General features: G+C 32.8%; 1 protein-coding gene across 4 annotated transcripts in view; it reads right to left on the bottom strand.

Annotated features, from left to right (window-relative positions):
• SATB2 (SATB homeobox 2) overlaps positions 1-23,843 on the bottom strand; it is a 228,995-nt gene that overhangs the window by 86,318 nt on the left and 118,834 nt on the right. For all 4 annotated transcript variants that reach the window (XM_074302769.1, XM_074302770.1, XM_074302768.1 and 1 more), the window contains one exon: positions 11,758-12,230. In XM_074302769.1, the coding sequence (XP_074158870.1) occupies positions 11,758-12,230 (473 nt within the window). The remainder of the gene's footprint in view (positions 1-11,757; positions 12,231-23,843) is intronic.

Raw genomic sequence — 23,843 nt, 5'->3', positions numbered from 1 at the left:
AGCAGTCTGGACTGGGGAAGGACAAGAGCTGGAGGAGATTCAGAGCCAGGATTCAGGAAGAAGAAGAGGCTGGCTGGAGGCTCCAGAAGCCTTCCAAGAAACCTGCTCATAGAGGAAAAGATTATACAGAAAAGAAACCTCCTCCCAGAGAAGGAATACAACTAAGAAGCGACCAGACCCTCACAATTCAAGAACATTACTGTTGGGATTACTAGGTGAGAACTCGGGTTGTCTGGATAGTGACAAGGTGAGAATTCAGGTTGGACAATTACAAGGTGAGAACTCAGGTTGACTTGATGGAAGGAGCAGGCTCATTGGCTGAGGTGGTTCTTCCCAGAAGCCCTTGCATTATCCCACACCCATTCTCTGGGAGGATAAAAGAGGCAACATTGGGCCTGGACAAGCAGTCTGGACTGGGGAAGGACAAGAGCTGGAGGAGATTCAGAGCCAGGATTCAGGAAGAAGAAGAGGCTGGCTGGAGGCTCCAGAAGCCTTCCAAGAAACCTGCTCATAGAGGAAAAGATTATACAGAAAAGAAACCTCCTCCCAGAGAAGGAATACAACTAAGAAGCGACCAGACCCTCACAATTCAAGAACATTACTGTTGGGATTACCAGGTGAGAACTCGGGTTGTCTGGATAGTGACAAGGTGAGAATTCAGGTTGGACAATTACAAGGTGAGAACTCAGGTTGACTTGATGGAAGGAGCAGGCTCATTGGCTGAGGTGGTTCTTCCCAGAAGCCCTTGCATTATCCCACGCCCATTCTCTGGGAGAATAAAAGAGAGGACTCCCAGAGATAAAAAAAAGACTCTGCATTGCATCAGGCTTGACGGGGCTCCCTGCAGGAAGGGAAGTCACTTCTCTGGACAAGAGTTAACAGCAACTGCCTGGAGACAACGGTTCATTACAGGAAGAAGAATCTGTTGGAGAGATTTGAGTAGAAGACACAGCAGATCTCTTCCCAGAGAGTGATCCGGCAGCTTCTAGAGACGACAGCTCGTTACACATTACAAATAGGAAATCTCAAATCTTCCAAATTCAAGCGGATGGGAGACAGAGAAAGGATTTTCTTTTTTTCCCCAAGTGATTACTTTTCATGATCTTGACTGTAACTGATATAACCTAGCTTGAAACTGGAATGCCCCAATCTGGATTGGTTTGTCTTTTTATACATGCTCCACAGAGCGTGGCTATGTTCCTTAGTCCAAATCCAATTTGGATAACCTTTTTGATAACCTTGCTTCATCTAAACGGTCTTCATTCCTTTCAGGATTCCATCAAGGATTTTTTATACCTACTTTTAAATGTCTTTTATTTATTGATTGATTCAGTAAAGATGTTTTAGTGCTAGTTCATACCTCTGATTCAGATAGTCTGTGTCTCTGTAATTATTGATGCAAGGGAATGAAATACTCTCAGACTAAAGCTGTTCTGTGTTGTAGTGATGGTATTCTAGGAACAAAATGCATCTGATGATATCACCTAACTAAATTGTAACTTATAACCATCTTCAAACAGATTAATTATATTTTTCCATGTCTGTACTTCTGACTTCATTCACTTCATTAATATTACTAAATATACATTACAATATACATTGAAAGCCACACGAGGATTATCAACTGAATCAGTAGACTAAGTTAGGAAATTTCTTGGCTTATTTTATTTCATAAGTACTTTTATATTTTCTGTAGATAAAAACCTATATTTTAAAAATGTTTTAATTAGTCAGGAGGAAATACAAGAGTATATTACCTTATTTTTATAAAAATTCCTAGCTTATATATCATAGGCCTAATTTTAGAAATTTGCCTTTAAAAATGTAGTTGTAAAAATTATAAATCGCCCCCTGATAATTTGGGATATTGATCAATTAATACAATAAGAAAATTTTCATACCTATGATGCTTCTCTAAATCTGAATAAATATTAATAGAGGAAGCCATTGTCACATGATGGAGAACCCTCAACTTATGAAAAATAGGCTGATAATCTTCTCATGGCAAAAGCATAAAATCACATACACCAAGGGATCTTTGACATTTTTTGTGAAATCTGAATTTGAAGACGAAAGTCCTTCAGTCATCTTGAATCACTATATTGATGAGAATAGCCAAATATTCCATCATAATTACATGCCACAAAATGTTCAGCCATTCCTCAGTTGATGGGCATCCCCTTGATTTCCAATTCTTTTCCTTGTACACTTTATTCAGCTGCACTAATCCCTTAATTTATGTGTCCTTATTTCTGCATTTATTTTATTGTCAAAATTCCAGAAAGAAATTATTATACAATATATGCTCCCATTTCCTCGTTATGTCTTTGCAATTTGGTATCTTATCAAATGAGTATCTTTAGTATGAAATAGAAAAGAAAGGAAGAACAATTTCACCTGATGTATTCTAGTGATAATGGTAATAGTAAGGGCAAATTGAATGTAGGAATATATTGAGACTTAGAGCTGTTACCATCAGCTAGTACAATTGACTCTTCTGAAGAGTCACTAGTTAACATTTTGCACAAAGTCAACTTCACAGAAAGTCAATAAATGTGTTGTTAAGATCTTGTTGAAATAAAAGAATAGAAGGTTCTAATTCCAAATTACAATGTACTAATATAATGTCCTAGGCATGCTATTTTGTATGCTTGGGTCTTATTTTAGTAATGCTCTTTCTTGGCACCTCTATGTTTCATAAATGTACAATGCACTTGGCAATGCAACAATCTTCTGTTCTTAAAGGAGTCAGCAGGGGCAAAGTGGTTAACTTAGGTCTTATAATCATTTGGAATGCTCACTTCAGATGTGCCTCTTTGATATTAAAATGGCTGCTATTTTTAATTACCATTAGCAGTTTAGGATAAATGATCTCCAAGTTCCCCTTCAAATCTAAATCCAATAAGCCTCAAATTCAGCATGTTTACAAACACAAAATTCCACTCAAACCTGCATTAATTATTTTTAATTTCTATTTCTATTAACAGCAGTCTCAGCATCCAAATCATTTTTACTCTTCTTTCTTTTATTTTTATTATAAATTTAATAATTAATAAACATATGCAAAACATACTTTATACCATCAATCACTAAGTCCTGTAAATTCTGCTTTTTTGATGTCTTTTGAATTCTATTTCATTCTTTTAATTCCTACCACTACCATCTCACTTCAGGTATTTTTAATCTTTTGCCTAGACTATCATAATAGCATCTAATAAATTGTTCCACCTCTGCTCTCTCCATATCCCAAACTAGTCTATATAGTGCTATCAGATTAATTTTCTTAATGCAGAAATCTAATCATTCCCTTCCCCACTCAAATTTTTAAAAAATTCAATGGCTCTCTATTGCTTACTAAATAAAACTCAAATACCTTAGTCTGCCAGGCAAGTCATTGCACAATCTGGCTTCAACTACCTTTCCAACATTATTTTACTCTACACTCCTAAACACACACACACACACACACACACACACACACACACACACACACACACACACACAGATACACACACACCAGTTAAATTTTATTATTACCTTTGTGTCTCTGATTTTATCTTAGTAAATATAAGCACTTACTCCAATAGCCCATCCTGTTGAAATTTTTATTCTTCAAATCCCAGTTCCTGTTCCTTCATCATGAAGACTTCCTCAATCTTTTCAAGTTGAATGTTTTCTCTCCCTCTTCTGCACTCCTTAGTTTTCTTAGCACTAGTGCTTTAGTTTGCATTAGTTTTGTGTGTGTGTGTGTGTGTGATTTTTCCAGTAAGTGATAAACTCCATGAGGGCAGAGATTATTTCTATTTTATATCTGCATCTCCCTCAGTTTCTTGCACCTAGTAGAAGTTCAACAATTGTTTGTTTTAATCTTAAAGTCCTATTAATATCTCAGTTGAGACAACCAAAAAAAAGGGGTGAATTAGTAAAAGTCACAGATGTAATAAAAGAACATTTAGGCAGTGGGAAACAGAGTCCAAATGAGGAACTGTAGAGAAGGAAATAGCATGAAACTTCCACTTGGATCCATCTTACTATCAGATGGTGATAGTTCCTAGTCTCTGCTATTCTGGAAGATATTAATACTAACATAATAATCTTTTAATCTATGAATTCAAGCCAGTGAGTCTGAAATGAAAGCTTGCTGTTTTCAAAAGCCAGCAGTATCATGTCTTCCCACTTTATTAATTTAATGTTTTGGAGTCAAAAGCTTGTATATTATTTATTTTGAAACTCAATAAAATGTTCATGGCTGATCTGCAACATTTCATATTTAGCGTCAATAGTTCAATGGATGGACTTCCTTTTCCATACAGGTCTTCACCTGTGATCTTATAACCAGAGCACTGGACCATGGAGTCAAGACCTCCTGGGATATATATCCATCTCTGTTACTATGTGACTTTCTTGGCCTCTGTAATGTGATTGAATATAGAAAAACAGTGATATCTACCAGCGATATAATTTGGTAACAGGCTCTGAAAATTATGGAAGAAATTTTCTCTTTATGTATAATGCACAAAGTAATGGACTTATTATTGCATTAAGCAAGCTGCATAACTAAACAAAAGAATTCAAAGGTATTTCCCAGCTCCTTCCCCCTACCCAAAAAAAAAAAAGGTCCAGTTGACTGGCTGGGATCATAAAGTTTTTTAATCCCTATACTTTCAATATATGTTACTCCTCCAAAAGGCCCTATTAATGTGTCATTTTCAACTATGAGATGGTGATAAAGGGAGATCCAGTGAAATCTTAAATTTTTGTAATTTGGGGCATGTGTATGATACAAACAAATTTTAAACAAACTATGAAAGTCTAACTAGTGCCATCTTACATGAGAAATTCAAACTCCTTATTGGTTTTTTTTAACATAACTGCCAGCTTCCATGATATCCAATTTTCCAACTCATTGAAAACATTCTCTAGTTGCTGTGTGATTTCATAAATTGTATTTGTGATTCTGATGCTGTTTTCTTAATATGTGGTTTTCATGAGTAAACAGTGACTTTAATATTTTCCCATTGAAAAAAAGCAATTAAAGAGGACAAGTCAGGCAAAGGAGATGCATGCAGAAAGATTTTTAAACACACTATCAAAATATATAAAAGGATTCATGTTTTCCCTAATCACCCAACAAAGGTTACCTTTAGTGCCAATTCAGTGATTATTTTCAATTACTGAAGAAAAAGAGAGATTCCAAATTAGAGACTCTACTATTGCAGAATGGTAAACTTATGCTTCTACTGATATTATTACATTTAACAAATTGACTTAATGAAGTTATCAAGTAAAAAAAAAAATGACAATTAAACCTGTGTTATCCTAGAGTTTTGAAGGACTATGGTGAAAAAGGGAATAAGGAAACCATCTTGAAAAACATTTCTACATTAATTCAAATCTTTGCAACTATTTCATCCAGAAAAAAAAAAAACATGACTGCTTTCACTGATATAAGAAAGGACATCCCATAACAATACTAGAATATCAGAATCACCTGAGTAATTTGCCTCAAATTTCACTTTTCTGACATTATATTGCTCTGACTCACGTGTGACAAGGCATTTTTTCCAATGGATTTAGCATAGTTTGGATCAAAGCTTCCTCTACTTCATTTAACAGATTTGTTCAGATGGGAGGCCCTGAGGGAGAAACAATGCTAGTAAGAAGGGGTTTCTGAGCATCTGAATATGTAGGTCATTGGATTTTCAAATAAATTATAGAATAGTTTATCTATTAAGCAATCTTCACTATACATATTTTATGAACCTATACTTAATTATGGGTTAATGTATATCCCAAAATCATTCTACAGTAAAATTAAGTTCCTACATAGTCATAAGACTACAATTAATAAAAATTATATAGAAAGACAAGGGGTCAAAAGATTCATACTGAGATGCCATAAAAGTGACAATATATAAAGTAGGCAAGTAAATTAAACAGGAGTCTATGGGCCTAATCTGGGAAAGGGAATACTCAAACATAGAGAAATTCAAGCAATAGGGAAGTCAGAATGGTTTATTTTAAAATGCAAACTTACTCTAATACACTAACCATAACCTTCAGGTTTTTTTCCTATTGATTTCATCAATGGCATTGCTGACAGGAAACAAAACTAGTAAAAAAAAAAAAAAAGACTGTTTACAGTTTCTATTTGTGCACATGCTCCACTATCTAATTATGTCCCACAAAATTAGATATTCAGATATATTAAGATTTGTTAATATTTAAGTGAAGTTGAATGGCTATCATATCACCAGAGATTGATTGTTTTTTGTTGTTTTTTTTTTTTTTTGAATGGGTGTTAAAAGGAAAGTCTGAAGCCTGAGAATTATTTTAGTTAATTTTGATAAAGAATAGTAGTGTCATTCTTCAAACTCAACATGGGATAAAATACATTACTGTTTATATAGTCCTCCCGAATTATAAAATATCAATAGGATACATAAGTTAAAGATAACACTATGACAAAACTGATGTTTTTAGTTTTGGGTTTTGCTGCTCAGTATTTCCTTCTGCCATTAATAATACTTTTGCACAGAAAAGAACTTTACAATGGAATGCCATTAGTCCCCAAAAAATATTCTATAGTGACCTAAGATTTTTGAGCAGAGGGTTCTACTTGAAACGAAACCGAACACATCATCTCACTTTGTTACTCTAACACAAATACTCGTGTTATATAATCTACAAATGTTTATTAAGTTACTGCTTATAAGCATGACATGGTATTACAAGTTCATCATAATTCTACATTATCTCATCATTTTTCAAAAATCTATTATACCAGAAATCTATCTGGTATTCAGAAATAGGAAAACATGCAGATAAATTTTTCTTTCTGTTGAAGCACTATGGTATAAATGTTGGCTCTAAATCTTGCTCAGTTATTTTTTAGCTGTATGACTTTTGATAAGTGATTCTCTCTCTGTGTCCCTCATTTTCCTCATTTGTAAAATGAGATGATAAGACTGACATCCCATACAGCTCTAATCATATGCTATTCTGATACCCATTGGTACTAACCTTTAGCCAAACTGTTCTGTGGTCATAGCTCTTATGATCTCCTAGAGACTCTCTGTTAAATTATATGAATCTTGTACCCATGTTACTCATCTAGTTACCTGGTATGATGGTTTTCAAGATTGTTTACAATGTGAATTTAGTCCTTCCCCACAAGGCACTGTTAATCAAGACTGATATTTCATATATTTAAGAATTTTCCTTTACCAAAAACAGAAATTATTTTTCTCTTCTTTTTTGTTTGTCATCAAATTAAAGGAGATGATATTTTTTTAAAAAAATCTAAACCATCACATTAATAAAGCTAGCTTCATTTGAATCCACAGAGAATCTACCTTAAAGAATGGGTAGAAATTAAATTTCTCAAACAAGTTGTATTTTTTAATTTTTTAAAAATTAAATAATTGATTAAAATTTATCAAAGACAATCTCTGAGGGGGGAATGCTACTAATTAATTTTATTATTTTATAATTATTTAACTGATAGAGCTAAAGGAACAGGGTAAGATTTACAAGGAAGTTTAATTTAGCTTAATTAAATACTTCATCTTTGGAGAAATCACTCCTTCAGAAAGATTAGCTACTTTGGTTAAATTATTTTTGAAAAGAAGAGAAATATTTAATAATGCTATGTTTTTAAATTATGAATATGATTTCTGTATCCTAACTTGCCTTTCTATATCAATATCTAAAAGATTATGAAAATATTAATTGTTGGGTGACAAGATATACAAAGCATTAGACTTGATATTAAACAGATGAAAAATAATTGTATTATTTCCTGAACTTGCCTAATGAATTAAAAATACATTACATTAAATAGCAAACCAATTAAATTCAAAGATTTAAATTGCTATGGATGTCCATTGAAAATAAGAAGATGGTTTTTAATTCTCACTATGTGAAGATATGAGGTGAAGATTCCTTTCAAACAGGAGTTATACTTTGTTACTATTCTGTCTTGTGTGTGTGTGTGTGTGTGTGTGTGTGTGAGAGAGAGAGAGAGAGAGAGAGAGAGAGAGAGAGAGAGAGAGAGAGAGAGAGAGAGAGTGTGAAAGGGGTGATTCTACTAAATGAACTTCTCATAAAAGGAGAAAAAAAAACTTGATTTCTTGGGAAATTGAAAAGTCTCATTTCTATTTACTAAACCTGAGGGTGAAACTCAGTCATAAGTCCAGTGATTTCCTGCTTAAGTTCAAAATATGTCATTCCATCAATATATCTACATTGATTATGTCAAGCTTTATATACAATAGGTAATGATCCTTATGGATGAAAATACTCTCCTAAATTAAAAACAGATTTTAAAAGGAAATACACACACATTCCTATCTAGTTTACATTTGATACCCTCAAGGTTAGTCCATGAAGTTAAACTCACATTAATTGAAAGTGATTTTTCTGGATAGAGCCATATTAAAATTTTAATGGAAAAAAGAAAAATAACAAAATTGCACTTTCAGGCTTCAATCAGAATCTTTTAAACTTGTAATTTTCAAGATTGTAATGTCCTCACCCAAATCATTAATCCATAAAAATGTACAATAGATACAGGTTAAGAAAGACTTTTCATTAATCAAACTATATACCCACATACCAATAGAGTCTTTAGTCCTGTCTCTTTCCATTAAGATAAAATGTATTATATACTATATTTTAATTCGCCAGTGATTGCCTCACCATGCTTCCTACACTATAACCATCATTCACAGTTCTCCGCCTCCTTCCTTAAATAGCCTGTGATGCTTCCCTAAAACATCTGACCCTATAGGTAGGATTTTTATCTCTTATCTTATATAGAACCAAATGACCACACTGCTTCCTGGTCATCACTTCACTATACTACCTCTAGCTATCATCTAAAAATCATTCCTACTCTCTCCATATTCCCCATTGCAAGAACTTTAGAATCTGATCCTTGGCTTTCATTTCTGATAAGTCAGCTTTCACATTAAGCTTCCTTCCAGTCATCTCAACACTTATATTCCATTCTCCATTCACAGATTTCCTTTATCTATTTTCCTACCCATCTTAGAATGTAAGGTTCCCTGGTTGCAAGAAATATCTTGCTTAGAGACATAAAGAAAAATCCCATTTAAAATAATTGTAGATAATATAAAATATTTGGGAATCTGTTTGTCAAAACAAAACCAGTAACTATATGAATGCAATTATAAAACACTTTTCACACAAATAAAATTAGGTTTAAACAATTAGAAGAATATCAAGTGCACATGAGTAGGCTGAGGTAATATAATAAAAATGAGAATTTAATCTAAATTTACCTACGTATTCAATGACATACCAATAAAATCGCCAAGAAATTACTTTATAGAGCTAGAAAAAAATTAATAACAAAAATTTACCTAGAAGAACAAAATTTTAAGGGAATTAATGAAAAAAAAAAATGCACATGAAGATAGGATAGCTGTAATAGACCTAAAACTATATTATAAAGCAGTGATTATCAAAATCATTTGGCATTGGCTAAGAAATAGAGTAGTGGATCAGTGGAATAGGTTAGGTTCCCAAAACATAGTAGTCAATGACTATAATAAGCTAGTGTTTGATAAACCTAAAACCCCTAGCTTCTGGGGTAAGAACTCACAATTTGATAAAAATTACTAGGAAAATTAGAAATTAGTATGGCATTGACCCATACTTAATATCCTATACCAAGATAAAATCTAAATGGGTTCATTATTTAAACATAAAGGGTAACACTATAAGCAAATTAGGAGAACAAGGGATAGTCTACTTCTCAAATCTGTGGAGAGGAAAGAAATTTATGGCCAAAAAAGAACAAGACAACATTATGAAGTATAAAATGTATAATTTTGATAATATTAAATTAAAAGGGTTTTGTACAAACAAAATCAATGCAACAAAGATTAGAAGGGAAGCAGAAAACTAGGGAAATTTTTTTTACAGTTTTTCCAGTGTTTCTGATAAAGGTCTCAATTCTAAAATATATAGAAAAGTAACTCAAATTTATAAGAATTCAAGGTAATCCCCAATTGATAAGTGGTCAAAGGATATGAACAGACAAATTTCAGGTGAAGAAATTAAAACCATTTCTAGTCATATGAAAAAAATGCTTTAAGTTACTATTAGAGAAAGTAACTCTGAAGTACCACTTCACACCTCTCAAATTGGCTAAGATTACAGGAAAAAATAATAATAAATGTTGGAGAGGATGTGGGAAAACTGGGACACTGATATATTGTTGCTAGAGTTGGGAACTGATCCAAACATTCTGAAGAATATTTTGGAACTATGCCCAAAGGCTATCAAACTGTGCATGCCCTTTGATCCAGCAGTATCTCTACTGGATTTGTAACCCAAAGAAATTATAAAAAAGGGAAAAGAACCCACATTTGCAAAAAATGTTTGTAGCAGACCTTTTTGTATTGGCAGGGAACTGGAAACCCAGTGGATGTCCATCATTTGGGGAATGGCTAAATAAGTTATATTTATGAATGTAATGGAATATTATTTTTCTCTATGAAATGATGAGCAGGCTGCTTTCAGAAAAGCTTAGAAAGACTTACATGAACATGATAAGTGAGGTGAGTAGAACCAAGAGAACATTGGTATAGCAACAAGATTATATGATAATTAACTGTGATGGACTTGGCTTTTTTCAACAATGGGGTGATTTAAGGTACTTCCAAGACATATGATGGAAAGAGCCATCCATATCCAAAGAGAAGACTATGAAGATTGAATGTGCATCACATTTGCACTTTTAGTTGTTTTTTTGCTTGTTTGTTCTCTCTCCTTTTCCTTCTTTTGATCTGATTTTTCTTGTGCAGCATGATAAATGTAGAAATATATTTAGAAGAAATGCACAAATTTAACCAGTTTTGGATTGCTTGCTGTCCACGACAGGAGGAAAGGAAGGGAGGGAGAAAATTTTAGAACACAAAGTTTTGCAGGGGTGAATGTTGAAAACTATCTTAGCATGTATTTTGAAAAATAAAAAGTTATCATTTAAAAAAATATATATCTTGCTTGTTTTTATTTGTGGCCCCTGTGACTAGCATAATGCTTAGAAGATAGTAAGCATTTAATAAATATATATTTAATCTAGCCACCTATGTTTTGAAATTCCAAGCCACATACAACCATGTTTCCAATTTTCTAGGTAGGCAGCATATAAACAGAGTTTCAAATAAACCTGGAACTAAAATGTCGAGTTGTCATGAATTGATGATAATTCCCAAAAACAAAACAAAAGAATATATCATAAATATAAAAAAAGAAAATTTGCACTATAAATTCATTCTTTTGATTTTAGTTTAGGTACACTTCATCAGAGTGGATTGGAACAGTATTATAAAAGGCTGAGATTTTCTAATCACTATAGACTACAGCAAACCTGCTAAAGCACATTGGGTCAATAATGGAGAGAAATGTAGCAATTAAAAAAAATATTCACAGCCTTCTTTGAATTAAACTGATCTAAAAATTCTTTAAGGAAAAACTTATAAAATGAACTTAATAAGAATTTATATTATATTGACATTAAATATAACCGTCCTATGGAAAATATGAAGCCACTAGCTATGGATATCTAACTGAGCTAAAAACTGATGTTGCTCATATTGAAGGATTTATAGCACTTATGACACATGTTCACAATTATTTCATCTTCTTACCACAGAATGAACCAATCATATATCCCGTAGCATTCCTGATGCAAGTAAAAAAAAAAAGAAAGAAAGAAAACAATACCTGTGTACGGTTGAAAGCCACTCTAGCAAACACAGCTTGGGAAACACTGGCTCGCTTCAGCTCATCTCTGACTTGCTGGTAAATATCTGGAGAAACTTCAACTGAAGAGTTTGTTGGCTCTGGCTTAACTGCTCTGGGAATGGGAGGATGATTCAAGAACTGTTGGTTGATGGCTTGAGGGTGTTGGTGAGCCAATAGTCGGCTGACAGCTATCTGTTGGTTTATCAGGTGAGCCATTGCTATTTGTTGCCTTACCAATTGTGGACTGAGTTGGGGAGAAAGAAGACCAGGACTCATGATGGGTTGTAATGTGGGCACTTGGTTTCGGATTGGAGTACTGTGGTGAATTTGGCTATGAGGAGATTGTTCGTTAGTTTTTCCCAAGTTTGCCAGCTGGTTCATATTTGGTAAATGCATTGGACGTTGGCCCAGAACACAATAGTCTGTAAGATTTTCTCTTTCCACTCTTTCCACTGTCAAAAAACAAAAATAAGATTTTGTTATTTTAAATCACATAGTTGCTACTAAAATAGCTAATAATGAATTATCATGCTTTCATCATATAAGTATGTTCAAATAGACTTCTATTTTTCCCCACATAAAAATGTGTACAAAAGTGGAGAAAGTACTTTTAGAGGATTGTAAGTGAAAATCACTTCCACCTACATACAAATTCATCCTGAACTAAAACATACTAGAAAAAATTTCAAATCAAAACTATTAACTGTTTCCACGTTGTTGAAATTACTTTAGTAATAAATTTTACTGAATAATGAAGAGAAAAATAAACACTATACAATCTTAACTCTTTCCATATTCAAATTCTCCATCAACTCCCTGGATTACTCTCATATAAATGTACCAGCTACTCTCTTTGTGGAGTTGTAAGCAATTGTGTAGTTCATGATTACCAGGAAATGACAAGGACAATATCTCCTACAAAATTAACTGTTAACCTACTATTATTAAAACTATGAACACTGTCATAAACAACTTCCTACAATAGACTTTATAATGTATTCAATTGCTAACTGCTTTTAGAAGAAAACTATACAAAGAGTTGTGTGTATTTGTTTTAAGAAGAGGTATGAATGTACGTCAAAAATATTAATCACAAGATATCTCTACAAGCAGTTAAATTTACTCCAATATGGGCTATTATTTTGTTATCTACTTAGTGAATGAAAGAATCAGTCCTTGAAAAAGTCAGAAGGAGCAGGTTGCTCTTGCTTACTAAAATACAAGTGTTGTTAGGAGGCAGGGAAGACAAAGACTGGTTTATGTTTGTAAAGTTTTCAAGTAGCCAACAATTTTTTCCAGTTTTTTGAAAGTTCAATTCCTGATTTAATCCTGTTAAAGTTGTTTGATTAATATTACTTCTTTATGAAAGAATACAATCTAAGACCACTCTGTTGAGAATTGCAGTCACACTTTTTATGAGTACTACCTTTCAGATATCTCTCATCTAAAGAATACATCTCATTAAATGTAGAGCTAAGTGCTCTTAGAAACAAAACCAGAAACATGCATAATGAAAATTCATAACAATTATATATCCTAAATTAATAAGTATTATGGAAATGAAGCAGCCACATTATGGGCAAAAATATTTATAGCAACCCTTTTTGTGGTGACAAAATACTGGTAATTGAGGGGATACCCATCAATTGGAGTATAGCTAGAACACTGTTGTACAATAAGAAATGACCAACAGACAGATTTCAGAAAAACCTGGAAAGACTTGTAAATGAGCTGATAAAAAGTGAAATGAGGAGAATCAAGAAAATATTATAGACAGCATCAACAACACTGTATGATGATCAAGTATGAATGATTCAGCTCTTTGTCAGGAGCACAATGATCCAATACAAGTACAAAGGACTGATTAAAGAAAATCCTATCCATATCCAGATTAAAAAACTGATGGACTCTAAATGCAGATTGGAACAATTTCTGCCCCCCCACTTACTTTATTCTTTCTCATGCTTTGTTTTTTTTTTTTTCTCTTTTGATCTGTTTCTTCTTTTACAACTGTGACTAATATGGAAATATGTTTTACATGATAGCACATGTATAAATGATATCAAACTTCTTACTATCTTTGGAAGAAGGAAGGGGAGGAAGGGAAAAATTGTAACTCAAAATCTCATAAAAACGAATGCTAAAAAAGTTTCTTCACTTTAACTGAGGGTAAGTAAAATACTATTTTTAAAAACATTTGAGGATTGTATTTTCAAATCCACTGTGGCATCTATAAACATTTTCATAATTTTGCTAGAATCATCAAAATTTAACAAAAAGACAATGTATATCTACTATGTAGCAGAACACTAGAAGCAAAACTAAATTGAAGATAACTCTAGTGATATATGCATTTGGCAACTAAACTAGGTGCAGAGTTTTCTTTGTTTTTCTATTGTCCATATCTTAATTATTTTCTCATATTTAAAAATTCTATTTTCATTTATTTGTTTGTTTGTTTATGCTGAGGCAATTGGGGTTAAGTGACTTGCCTAGGGTCACACAGCTAGGAAATGTTAAGTGTCTGAGGCCACATTTGAACTCAGGTCCTCCTGACTTCAGGGCTGGTGCTCTATCCATTGTATCACCTAGCTGCCCCCATATTTTAAAATTCTTTTAAAATTTCCACAGCGGACAGAAAATTTCTGATAAAAATTTCTTTCATTGAATTGGAAACAAAGGGCAAAGACAAAGCAGAAGGGTAGAAATTACCTTTTCAACTTTATGTATATCAGCATGGTCATGTTCAAAAGAAGATGAGATAAGACATGGTGAGGGACTGACAGTAATTCTACTGTACAGCAACATACATGTATATTGGGGCCATTCAGAGGGACAACTCACTGACTCATAAAACTGTACTATCCTACTCTTGACAAAGTATATAGTGACTCAATTGTCCTGCTTCTAGTTACAGTCCCTTGAACTAGAAAGAGGTCTCTAATAAACCTGCATGAATTGGGGCCTTTCCAGTATTTCCGATTGAATCAGGGGATTCCAGGAATATTTTGTTTCAGATCAGACTTCATAGGACTTAAATCATGTTACTGACTGGAATTCCAAGTAACTTAAGAGACATTATATTACATTCCAAGTGACCTAAGAAACATTATATTATAACTATTCTGATTCACATAGGGATTCTCTCAATCTCCACAGCTGGCTCATGAGAGCTATGCATATATAGGGTTTTCAAGTTATAGCAACTTCTCAAATTACTATAAGTCATTCAGTTTTACAAAGTACATTCTTCTTAACAACCCTGTGAGGGAGATAGTATAAGTATTATCATTCCCACTTTGCAGATAAGGACTTTAAACTCTGAGCTGTTGTAACTCCCTTCCAAGGTCACCTGACTACTAAGTACAAAAGTAAGCACAGAGGTCTTTTAAGTCCAAATTCAGGGAACTAGAACAAATGTGCTCCAGAATGGCAAGAATATTTTGCTTCAGATCAGACATCATAGGATTTAAATCATGTTGCTCCAGAATGGATCCTAAGCATTCAAATGATTCAAAGCTTCTAAATATCCATGATTAGCTAGAGAGGTAAAGGTCTGTGGTAATTTCTTTGTTTCTAATGAAAGTGAATTTGTTACAAAACTACATTCCATTTCAAGAATTTTCATAGCATTACAGGTAGCCAAGAACACTTAAAATATAATTCAAATGATTTCAGTGATCAATGTAAATATAAAAAGTGCACAAGGAAGACAAGAACATATACGGGTGCAGTATTCCCCTAGTTGTACATAATCTAAATTATTTATATAATAATTTTATTATGCTTTTAATGATTATTGTTCTATAAATTTGAAAGCAGCTTCATCCTTGCATTCATATGTAATACTTTGTCAAAACCATCTTTCTTTTTTAATGTATAAATTCAATTATTAAAAAGAAACTACTATGAACTTAAATGGAAATTTTACTTTAAAATGAGTCAATTTAATTCTCTTTTATATTAGTATAGTAACCTGTGATTACCAGTCAGTAATATCTGAAAGGGTCAAAACTATTTACAAATGTATCATTAGCTCTCATGAATTTTTTTCTAGGAAAGCAAATGCTTTGTTTTACTATAGAAATAAGTAGTAAAAGGTGAGGTTCATTGTTTAGGGTCATCCTATCAATTCACAATTGTAATGCAATTTTTAAAACACCTAATTTATAGTTTTTCTACATACATAGTAATTCTCAATTAGCTAGCATCCAACTACCCAAAATCCTCTATTTACTAGATTAGGAGTTCCTCCATTCTCTTCTTTCAAAAGAAAAACAGATGGCATGAGAAAATAAAGAAAAAATCCGTTCTATTTCTGTTGTTCAGTTGTTTTCAGTCATGTATGATTCTGCGACCCCATTAAGAGTTTTTCTGACAAGGATACTGAAGTGGTTTTCCATTTCCTTCTCCAGCTCATTTTACAGATGGAAAACTGAGGCACTTAAGTGACTTACCTAGGGTTAAATAGCTAGTAAGAGACCAGGTCTAAACTCAGGAAGATGAATTCTGACTCCAGCCTCAGCACTCTTAACAGCTGTGCCACCTAGCTGTCCCTTCTAGGATATATGTTAAAGTTAGCATTCAGCATTACTTTGCAGCTTTAAAATTATATAATTCTAATTACTTATAAAATCTACAACTACACAGGTACTCAGTAAGATTTGTTGTTCTGGATGCGACACTATAAAATCCTAAATTATCAAAAGCAGAGACAATAGGGGTAACCGATTTTATGACTATTACAAAAGAGTGAAATAATGAACTTGTAAAGATTTCAATAAAGATTTAAAATGGGGGAGGAAGGGGCAAGTTAATAAGCAAAAAAAACAAAAAACAAAAAAAAAAAACCTTTTTAGAATCTTCTATATTATTTCAGCTAATCATTTTGTAAATGTAACCAAACATATCACAGTTTATTGTTGGTAAATATTCTGATACAATTTAAAGAAAAACTGTTAATATATTTAGAAAGTTCATTGTGAACATGTATTTACTCTCATAATTCTCATCATTTATCAGACGTTCAAAAAAATTCATGTTGTCATTTTACTATTAAGAACCCTGGTTTTAAACTTTTATTTTTAGGGACAGTTTCTGCTATTTCATTTTTCATTTTGTCTTCTGAAATTATGGCAACTTCCTAATAAATTGCTTATTTCTTCAATTTATAATATTCACACATTGAGCACTTAATCTTATGCAAAATAACATTAAACAGTTAATTTCATATACCTAAATTTATACAAGTGGCTAAGAACTTGTAAACTCCCTGGGAGTAGGTATTGTTTCATTCATTGTAGTATTTGAATTCATAGTAAACAGCCTGGCACAGAGCAGACTCATAATAAATGCTTCTTGACTAATTGATATCTGTCTATTTAAATGTTTTGTTGACTGGCCTTCATATGAATAATTAACAGGTTAAATTTCCTAATTCCAACCTAATTAAAATATTTTGACCAAAGTGCCCAGTATTTCTCATTGATTTATAAGGAAATGCAATTATTATTTTAGCTTGTTATCTTAAAAAAAAAAAAAAACACTTTACTTGGGAAGAACTCTTAAACAAAAGATAACAGATTTTTTTCTTGAAAAAAATCATTTGATCTTTTTCTTGAGAAAATTGTTTGAGCTCTGAGGACCTCCATGAGTTTGACTTGATAATTCTAACCAAACCCATGGGGTAGACAAAAAAATTGTAAAAAATAATAAAATATTTGGAATTTTTTCCCACAAATATGTCTACATGAACACAATTTTGTCTTTTTTAATTTTAGTTAAAACTAAATACAAAATAAGAAAAAGAAATAGAAAAAGGAAGACAAAAAAAGGAATTTTTTAAAAGTATGTGCCCAACAGAATATTAGAAAAAATTCAAACTATATAACTAAAAATGTCCATTTCAAGAAAGCATATATAATAGAAGACATTATATTCATAACTATCTATATACATACATATATACAGACATATATGTATATACACATATATATATACATATACCTATATGTATGCACATATATATATATTTACATATATGTAGACATGCATCTAAAACAATATTAATATCACACATAACAGATTTCTCTCAACTGAATGTTTACATTTCACTTTGTCTAAGATCCATGATTATTAGCCCTAGTTTTTTTTTTTCACAAAATAACTTTCAAAACTTCCCATCAGATCCTTTCTCTTTGGTTTGACTCAGTTCAGTGACCTGGTCTTCACTTCAGAGCATGCAGAAGAATGTAATTCTCTGTGAAAACTATAGAATATTTCAAGACCTCTCTTTCAAACTCAGATTAGGATACCTAGTCATAACCCATTCAGACTACCATGGTGCTATCAGAGTACATAACTCTTTATTGAATCAGAAAAAAAGAAATTTCTCAATGAAAGGCCCATCAGAGTCTAAACATCCCATCAGACTCACTTGGGAACTCAGTAGAATTTGATAGGGAGAATTCATCTCTAAAGCCCAAGCTCCCATCCAAGTCTTTGAAAATTTCACAAAGGAAAATAAAATCAAGAAAAGATAGTCTACAGCCAGGCACAGCTGGCTATAACAATTAGAAACTGCATTCCTAGTTCGATAAGAATTGATATATTAAAATTTGAGATATGTTCTAAATATAAAGAGAAGGAAGAATGATCTACAAGTAGAATGCTTCCCAGATGCCTGATCCACACCTGTGAAACTCCAGAAGGACTCAAATTCTTGTCCTATCCATACCTTCCTGGAAGCAGGACTGTGGAAGACAGAATCCTACTCATCTAACAAAAGAAGAGATAATGAATTCTGATATTTCTTCTCTCATTTCAACTACCACCAACAGACAGCTCAATTACAAATAGTGATCATCACCAAAAAATTGTTCCCACTTATGTGAAATGCTATCAGACTATGAAATGGAACAGTCCTAGAATTTATGCTCATATGACATGATTAATAAGAAGTAAATAAGAGAAAATGCCAAGTCTGAGAATTTTCCATACACTAACTATTCATAGTACTTTAATACCATTGTTTTTATAACTACTCTGAGATCAACTCAATGACTGGTAAATGCCTACCTAGAACTTTGGTATCATCAGAAACCACAGCCAAGCTGCTCATTCCCACTCTGCTTCACTTGATATAATCACTTCTAAAACTCATATCTCAATACAACAAGCCCAAGACTTGATTTCAAATCTAGCCTCACTTACTAGCTGTGTAAATCTGAGCAAATCACAGCTTTTGTTTGCCTCAGTTTTCTCTATAGATTGAAGAAAATAAGCTACCTTCCAGGACTGTTATGATGATCAAATGAGATAATAATTGTACACTGTTTAGTACAGTGCCCAACACTGAGTGCTATATTAATATTGGCTACTATTATGATTATTTAATGATAATGACTGAAGAGCACAGAGGAAACTTCTTCCTGGATTCTTCATTTAAGTAGAGAGTCCAAGGCAACAACAGGCTGAAAGATTTCAACATACTCCTGAACAAGGTCCTCTCATCTTCTCCTTTCTCTCTTTCTATTGTTCATTATCTTTTTCATGTGCAGGTTTTCTCCATTACATTTGTGAGCTCCTATGAGTAAAGATTATCTTTTACCTTTTTTTGAATCCCCAGCACTTACTACAGTGCTTGGGACATACAGGTACTTAATAAATATTTATGGCCTGATTAAAACAAACAAAAACTTCCTATCTACAACATTCTATCCCATTTCAGTGCCTTTGCCCAGATTATCTGTTCTTTATACCTGAAATGTCCTCTCTTACCACCCTCATTAAAAAAAAAAGTCTCATCACCAACATCATCTCTAACAAGAATTCAATCAAGATGAAAATAATTCATTATATCTTTGGAAATACTAAGTGCCAAGAATACCTTCCCTTTCCTCCAAAAAAAGAATTCGAATGGTCTTTCCTTTTAAGGTAATTCTAGTCTAATGGAAAAAAAACAACTTATTCATAAATTGATATCTACAAGACAAATACAGAGTTAATGAAAGGTAGATTTAAAGTCCTCCCAAAGACTTCTATGATCATCTGGTGAGCAATAGGGTCCCTCCCTATATCAGTAAGTACTTTGTTTACATATCTTTTATTCATCTAGCACAAATTATTTTTATTACTAATTACTTACATACATATCCCATTTCCCTATAAGACCATATAGCACCCATGAGGACAAAAAGAACATCCTATTGTTTTTATAATCTCACTGATCTTCAAAAATAATAGATGTTTAGATGACTTATGTGATGAGTTTTAAAATTTTGTCTCTATGGCACCAAATATATACAGGAAAGGAGGAAAAAGTGAAGTGCCAGTTGAACAGTAGGTTGGTTTAAAAGCAATAAAGAATCCCTCAGTCAGTTCTGGACTAGATAAATGAATCTTTCTAATTTAAACTGGATGATTCCTAGCACCTGAAAATTAGTGATGCAGACCATTAAATGTATTTCCTCCAGTGTGTGTTATCCTAATTGGCTCAAAGTAACTGCTGATTAACAAGCAAATCAGAAATTATCTGTCATGAAACTTAAAAGATAGGAATTACTAAGTTTCCTTTTCAAATACTTAAATTTGAATTTCTAAAATTTAGGATTCTGAGGTAGGTCACTTGTTGGACTCTGCTTCTCTATACTATCACCATAACAATGTATCTAGCTCATAACTCTTCAGTGAATAATCATGTTGGGGGAAAGGGAAGGTAGTGTTCTTTATAAGATAGTTTCTCCCTTTAGTACTTGCTTTCTCATTTGAATGCCTTTATAAGGATGCAGACTTTCCAAAAGCACCTTTTCACACAAAGACGATATTCTCACATTAGCAAATCAGAAGTACAAAGTATTTCAGCTTTCCACAGATCACTTCCCTCACAACATCCTCCAAAGTGGGTTGTATGGTTATTATTCCCCTTTTAAAGATGAGGAAACACATGTTTAGACAAACTATGGGACTTGCCCAAGTTACAACAACTAGTAAATATCCAAGCCAAAATTCAAATACTCATCTCCTGACACCAAAACTTTAATGTTTCCCACTAAAACATGTTCCACTTTAAAAGTCTAAAATTATCGATGGAAAGCAAAGGTTTGTGGAGGATCATAATAATTGTTTTGGAAAACTACCTTAGCATTTCATAAGACTGAGATGTTAATAGGTAAAAGTAGCAAGTATTAATTAATAGCCTAAAAATGATAATTTACTAGCAATGTTGGGATTAGAAACTAGTTTTTTGATGAAAATATTTACACTGTGGCTTTTTGAATTTCCCCTGAAATATAACTGTTTTCAATTTTCTAAAGCAGTTCTGGTTGAAAAGGAAGTTTGAGAAAATTTCTCTTGTTTAATAAAGGGGAAAGGAAATACAATGGTTTTGGTGAAGGGAAATTTAGGGAATTTCTTTAATAAATAAAAGACATTTCCTTATCCTTTAAGGTCCTTATGAAAATGTAAATAAATCATCATAAATTGGAATTAAAGTTTTTACTAATGTTATTATATTCCTTAATGTAATTAGCAGACACAATACAAAACTATAGAATACAATAAATATTTATCAAGAAACTACTTTATACAGATTATTGTGTTTAGCACTGGGAAGATATAAAGTTTGGATAAATCATGGTATTCCCATACCTTTGAGAAATTTACCATTTGATAGCAGAGTAAAACAAAAACTGAGATATCGTAGCTATAATACAATCTTACATAGTAAATGCATCAGAAAGTTACAACCCCACCCAAAAAAATATTATGTGAATTCTAAAGAAAAAGGCTATATTCAATCAAGGGTAATAGGAAAGATTATCAGAAAAGAACTAGTTTGGAGTTGGGCTTTTTTAAATGGGAAATAATTCAATAGGTTAAAATAGGAGACATATTAGTAACATAAGAAATGGCTTATGGAAAAGGCACAAAGATATTAGAATGCATCTGGAAAATAGAGAGCTTCCCTGGAAAAGGAAATAGCAAGACACTCCAGTATCTTTGCAAAGAAAATTCCATGGACAGCATTGGGCTTGGTGCATTATCGTCCATAGGGTCACAGAGAGTTAAGACACAACTTAATGACTGAACAACCACAAACTGATTGGTAAAGGCAGAGAGGTATTGTGGTTCTGAGGTGTGAAATGCCTTGAAATTCCAGGCAGAGGAACATGGACTTCATCTGAGAGTCAGTAAAGACCTACTGACTATTTTCAAGCAGAGAAGTGATATCACCATATCATTGATTAAGGAAGAACAATTTGGAAATGCTAAGAAAAATGAACTGGAGTGGGGAGAACATGCAATCCATTTAGGAGGATTGAGGGATAATTCTGATGAGAAAGGAAGGCTATATGAGGGTGATGACGATGAGAAGAAAGGAAGGAAAAAATATTGCAGGGTTGGAATTGATAGTATAAGGTAAATGACTGAATAGTGAATCTATTGTCTCCTGAGTTTACAAATATAACTTTCATTTAGTACCCTGAGTATCTTCCAATCACAGGATACTGATGAGAGCAAAGAACTCATTCCAAAGCCTCCATTTAAAAATGACACCCAGAGTTTACTTGCCAAGACAAAGTCAGGAACTATATGAACACAATTACAAAACACTTCCCACACAAATAAATTCATATTTAATCAATTGGAAGAATGTCAAGTGTTCATGGGAAAGTTGGGCTAATATAATAAAAAGGACAATTCTACCTAAATTAATCTGTTTATTCAGTGGCATGTCAAACTCCCAAGAAATTAATTTACAGAGCTAGAAAAATAATAACAAAATTCATCTACAAGAAAAATAGGTCAAGAATTTCAAGGGAAATAGTGGGAAAATGCAAATTAAGGTGGTCTAACTATATCAGACCTAAAACTATATTATAAACTGTCATCAAAATCATTTGATACTGGCTAAGAAATAGACTAGTCAATCAGTGCAATAGGTTATGTTCACAAGACACAATAGTAAATGACTATAGTTATCTATTGTTTGATTAAAAAAAAAAAGACCCCAGTTTCTGGGATAAGACCTCACTAATTCACAAAAATTGCTGAGAAAATTGGAAAATAGTATGGTAAAAACTAGGCATTAACCCAAATTTAATACCCTATACCAAGATAAAATCTAAATGGGTTCATGATTTAGACATAAAGAGTGATACTATAAACAAATTAGAAGAACAAATGATGGTCTGTCTTTTAGATCTGTGGAGAAGGAAGAAATTTGTGGCTAAAGAAGAATTAGAATACATTATGGAAAGCAAAACTTATAATTTTGATTATATTAATTTAAAAAAGTTTTTGTACAAACAAAACCAATGCAGACAAAATTAGAAGGGAAGCAGTAAACTGGGGAAAAAATTTAATATCCAAGAGTTCTGATAAAGACTTCATTTCTAGAATATATAGAGAATTGACTCAAATTAATAAGAATACAAGGCATTCTCCAATTGATAGTCAAAAGATATGAACAAATGAAGAAATTAAAACCATTTCTAGTCATATGAAAAAAAAGCTCTAAATCACTATTAATCAGAGAAATGCAAATTAAGACAACTCTGAGATACTACTTCACACCTCTCAGATTGGCTAAAATGACAGGAAAAGACAATGATGAATGCTGGAGAAAATGTGGGAACACAGGGACATTAATACATCATTGGTGGATTTGTGAACTGATGCAACCATTCTGGAGAGCAATCTAAAACTGTGTTCTAAGAACTGTCAAACTATTCACATCCTTTGATCTATCAGTGTCTCTACTAGATCCCAAAGAGATCATAAAAAATGGAAAAGGACACACATGTGCAAAAAATGTTTGTAGCAGCGCTTCTTTTATTGACAAGGAACTGCAGACCCAGTAGCTGCGATGGGCAGTGGGGAGTGGCTGAATAAGTTTTGATATATGAATATCCTCAACTGTTTAAGGGGGGGGAAATGATGAGGGTTGGGGTCCCTTTAAGATTCCTTTCTAATTGCCCAACCCATGACTGACCTTGATTCACAAATCCTGGTCAAAGGCACCCTTTGAATATCCGGGCCCAGCCCTCACCCTCAGCTCAGCT

The sequence above is a fragment of the Sminthopsis crassicaudata genome, chromosome 3, assembly GCF_048593235.1.
Source record: "Sminthopsis crassicaudata isolate SCR6 chromosome 3, ASM4859323v1, whole genome shotgun sequence".
NCBI lineage: Eukaryota > Metazoa > Chordata > Mammalia > Dasyuromorphia > Dasyuridae > Sminthopsis > Sminthopsis crassicaudata.
This window is presented reverse-complemented; position numbering and strand designations above follow the sequence as displayed.